Below are 4,665 nucleotides of genomic sequence, written 5' to 3'. Positions count from 1 at the left end.
TTCAGATCGGATTTTTGACCCAGCCTGCCACAACATTCTAGGTTACTCATGCGGCTAAAAATAATTGCCCACCCCTGCTCTGTGCCTATGGAAACTGGAGGTTTATGCGCACTTGCGATCATTGAAAAACGACTATATTTCGATTGCTACACGCTACAGGGATGATAACCAGATGTGTATAGGAAGATTCACAAGACAAGGCGTTAAAAATGTAATCACGGAGTTCAAGATTGGAAACATTTTAACTTGAGGCTTATAATCTCATATGCATATATGATATTCACCCCTTTTACCAAGCATTGTTTTTCAACAGACAACAACACTGAATATCATTGGGAATCCTCGCCAGCTATATATCTCCGTGATGTGGATGAACAATCTAAACACGGAGTTAGCAGCACCACATTACCATCATGTGACGCGGTCATGGTTGACTGCTCGTGGAAGGAAATTCTGAACAGTCACCGATGCGCGAACAAAATAGGGGCATAACGTAGTCTATAGGTCCCAAACCAGTACTACAGTGTCTTTTTACCTGTTCATCCCTTGCTTGCTTGAGCATAAACATACAATTCGTTTGCAGAGCAGAACAAGAAAAATATTTTGGTTAAAGCGGAAAGCTTTCAGAATTAAATGTTTCTATTCGTCTCGAAATTATACTAGTTTGTAGAACTTGATGAGGTCATTCTTCAGTAGAAGATGGGGTGCATGACAAGGAAATTGTTTTAGTTAATGTTCGACAACACATTGGCGGTTGGTGAACAGTATACATGTCATACTGTCTTTGCAATTTTGTTTTAGATAACATTTCGCTTCGAGTGCAAGAACGACACAAGATCATTTCAAAGCACCTAATGTCCAGAAAAAAGGCGCGAAATGCATTTGTAACAGGGAGGCGGCTGCTAGGCAACTAGACATAAGCGTTAAAAATAGAGCTAACAGCTTTGCCTTAAATTAGAATCTGACGTTTAATAAGTTCTTGTTTGGTCTGTTTTTATTCCAGAAAAGTTTGTAATGTAATTTACTCTGGTAACCACTAGATATAATCTTTTGTTATGTAAAAAGATAGGTTGGTATCGGCTACAGGCAACTTCGTACTAACTGAGCAGTTTTCAATGATATCTATTTTGTGTTCATAGACTTAATAGACTGTGTTTCAGCCTTTAAAAATGGAAGAAGAAAGCGATTCAGTGACAAGGAAATAGACATACGAATTATGCCCTCGTCTGTTGGCAGCGACGCAGAAACAGCACAAAGGAACTTCGCCGCGCAGCCAGGTAATCTAATATAGCTGAAGCTCGTATTGTTGTCCTGTATCAATAGACGTAAACCTGCCTTTGGCTCGTAAAGGTTTCGTATGCTTGCCCACGAATACGCCAGTGGGCGAAAGGTTCTGCCCGTTTCCACTTTACATTTAACAAAGCTTAACAAAAGCTCGTGCATTTAACGAAGTGCTTCAAAACCTTTTCTTGCCGCGAACAATTTAATGGCTTATTGCCTGATAAAAAAATTTGGCTCGAGTAAAACTTAAGCTTGATAAGGCCCAAAAATATTATAACATATCGAGCCCCTCGCAAATTTTTTTTTGATTTGTTGTCGAAAGAGAAAAAATAACCTACGGAGCCGCCATACTATTTCACTTGGTTTAATTTCCTATTTAGTTAAACTCCGCATAAGACTTGGTTGGAACCACAGTTTGAGTACTACTAAGTTGGTTGGTACAGTAATTCAAAGAGGTAAAGTTAGATTACCACCGGTAGCTCATTGTTTCTATTTTTTGAAAGAGGCTATCTACCTGGATAACAAAGCGATTTAAACAATGGAGAATCACTAGTATAATGGGTCGGGTCGGGTCCAGGATTTTTATTTGGTGGTGTTCATAAATTTTCAGTGATAATATCACAAATTTCACGTCGTAAAACAAGAAATTATAAAAAGATAGCTGCTGTCCTCGAGCGAACTTGTGAGAAAGTACGCAAATAAGTTGGGCATAATCGCGCAAGGCGCGAAAAACATGCATGTGTTCGGTTTAGATTGGCCAAACGTTTAATATAAATAGAAAGTGAAAGTAATTGCAAGTAAAGTTTGAAGTTACCGGAAAACACCAAAGAACGACCAAAACAAAAATGTTTTGCATTTGCTTAGTTAGAGTTGGTAAAAAATCTAGCTTGGGGGTAATGGCCTGGTTCCCCCGGAACCGCCGCTGGTGATAGGTCTACGCGTACTCGGTGAACAAAGTTATTCTAAATTGGGGGATGAAATTATGCAAAACTCGGAAAATTAAGTTTAGTATTACTAACGCGTGACACCACCGGAACCCAAACACGATCTCTATCCCTAATTAAAAATATTTCAATGTTTCAAGAACTTTAGGACGGCTTGCCGAAAATTCCGAACTCATTATTATAATATACATACTAATGGGTGTATGCAGTGTCGGATTTACCGATAGCCTTAGGTCCTGGAAAAAAGTGACCCTTATTTTTGTTAAGGCTGATACTGATAGAGATCCAGTATCCGTACAGTAGCCTACAGTTTGTGCGTAAAAACGATTGACTGCAGCGTCGAGTCATTATGTGCGTTGCGTGTGACTGTGAGTAGTTGAATTATTCCTGCATCCTATGTGTTTGTATTACTTTTTAAAGCTTTGGTTTTTTTCAAAATTAGGCCCTCCTCTGGTAAACAGCCTTAGGCCTATATAATACCCTTAATCCGGCCTTGGGTGTATGGTTAGCGCAAGCCAAGTGAGCCGGACAAACAGCCACTTCTATTTTTTATACTCAGCCACTGCAGACGGATCTCGTTCCAAGTGTTCCTGCGGCATTTTGCTGCCGATGTTGCTCTTCGCTATCGGCTTGGCGCTGATTTTGCCCAGCGTTCTGGTGTTCCGCGCCGAGACGGCCGAGGGCTGGATCATGTTGTTGGGAGGTGCTGTGTTCCTTATTTGCGGGCTCATGGTGATCATTTATACAGGTTGCTGCACCAAGTCTTCGCCTCTGCTTGGGAGACGTCGATCGCAGAATCGGGACCAAGCCTTGGACGCATCGTCGCGCGGTAATTTTTTTAAGTGTTTTCATGACTGCGTTTCTTAAACAGTGGCACTCGCCCAAGTTATCGGAGCCAAGTTCGGCATTTCTAATTTCTCTAGGCAAGGTTTTCCAACCTTTTTAGGATTGTCCCTCATTAAAAAATGTCAAGCCTATGGAATCCTATTAGTTTACTAAGACTGATTCTAGACAATATTTATTTAAAAAAAACTGTTACTATAATCAAAAAGACAAAAATCTCACAAATAAAATGTGACATTAAAAAAACGTGCCTTGCTTTAAAAAAACACAAATTAATCCTACATTATACACTTTTTATGTTTTTTTTTTTATTTATTTTATTATTATTTTGTTTAGACCACAGCCTTCATCGTATGCAACGTACCTCAATAGACGGACAATGTCAAATTGACCCGAACCGTCTGACATCTATTCGACCTACAGAAGAAATGCTCTCCGAATTAGAAAAGGGAAACAAAGACCAGCCACCGTCTTACGCAGAGGTCGTGGCCAACGACACTTAGAGACGCCATTTTTGTTCTGCCAAGAAATTAGCGGGCATCATCGAATGTTAATGAACACTACAACTGCTGGAAAAACGGATAAAAATTTGAAATGGTGCTATTATTTTAAAACAATACCTCGGACATCAACCAGGCACTTCTGCTATAACAGCCGCGATTCGAAAGAAGGTTGTAAACTATGCCAGGTTCAACAAAAAATGCAACGTGTGAAAAGTGAGGACCTTTCTCATATAGGCCGATCGAGGTTTTGCATTTGTTGACGTTGTTTTTGTGTTATATCTTCTTATTTTTAATATAATAAAAAAACGATAGTAATACTGAATAATAAGGCACACGGCCAAGGCCCTAAGTCGGTTAAACAAGAAAATCGAGCTCACGAGTTTGATTGACATCGCAGACTTGTTTTTTAACGCCTTGTCTCCCCGTTGAAATGCAGAACTTCTTTTAAAAGGGTGATGTATGGATGTACGGATCCGAAGACAGCCGTTGTGCTCTAATATATCTGAGAGTACGACTTTAATAGTGTCCCACAGTAGTGTTTCACAACCCGACCCAGGCGACACTGTTAAAAAATATAGAAATTACAAAACACTCACTATAGAGCAGGGTCGTGTCCAGGATTTATTTCCTAGTTTGCATAATTATGAAAAAAAATGTGCCTATATGTTTGGTAATATTTGAGAATTCCAAATAGAATATTTTAGTCGAATTAAATAGAAACAGGTGTTCAAACATAAAATGTAACATTTAAGAAGTGTTACCATCGATGTAAGAAAAAGTTTCGGTCCACTAGCGCGACCTTGTGACCTTTATGGCTCTGGCTCCGAATAGCGACTGTTAAAAAGGTGACCGCCAGTAAAGCGACCACACGATTACGATTCAATTAAAACAGAGACTGTCGGAACAACGACATCACTATATACTTTTCCTATTGTTCACCTAATAATTTTAACCAAAATCCTTTATTAAATCCAATAACAAAAAACTGGCCAGGCGTGGGCACATCAAACACTGCGTAGCAAATTCTCAGTGAAAGATTGAAATCAAAACGACTTGCAAACATATTTTTTTCTAAAAATCAGAGAGTAGTAAAC

At 39.3% G+C, this 4,665-nt stretch overlaps 1 protein-coding gene across 1 annotated transcript; it reads left to right on the top strand.

Annotated features, from left to right (window-relative positions):
- Positions 1-586: 586 nt before the first annotated feature.
- Positions 587-3,880, top strand: LOC146135575 (uncharacterized). The gene is made up of 3 exons (XM_083395890.1): positions 587-1,277; positions 2,785-3,054; positions 3,405-3,880. Exons 1-3 carry the CDS (start codon positions 1,217-1,219, stop codon positions 3,569-3,571), a joined length of 498 nt encoding a protein of 165 aa, XP_083252016.1. The 5' UTR covers positions 587-1,216; the 3' UTR covers positions 3,572-3,880.
- Positions 3,881-4,665: the final 785 nt, after the last annotated feature.

This window comes from Ascidiella aspersa, chromosome 8 (assembly GCF_963924565.1).
Source record: "Ascidiella aspersa chromosome 8, kaAscAspe10.2, whole genome shotgun sequence".
Classification (NCBI taxonomy): domain Eukaryota; kingdom Metazoa; phylum Chordata; class Ascidiacea; order Phlebobranchia; family Ascidiidae; genus Ascidiella; species Ascidiella aspersa.
Note: the sequence above shows the minus strand (reverse complement) of the source record. Positions and strands in the feature narration are given on the sequence as shown.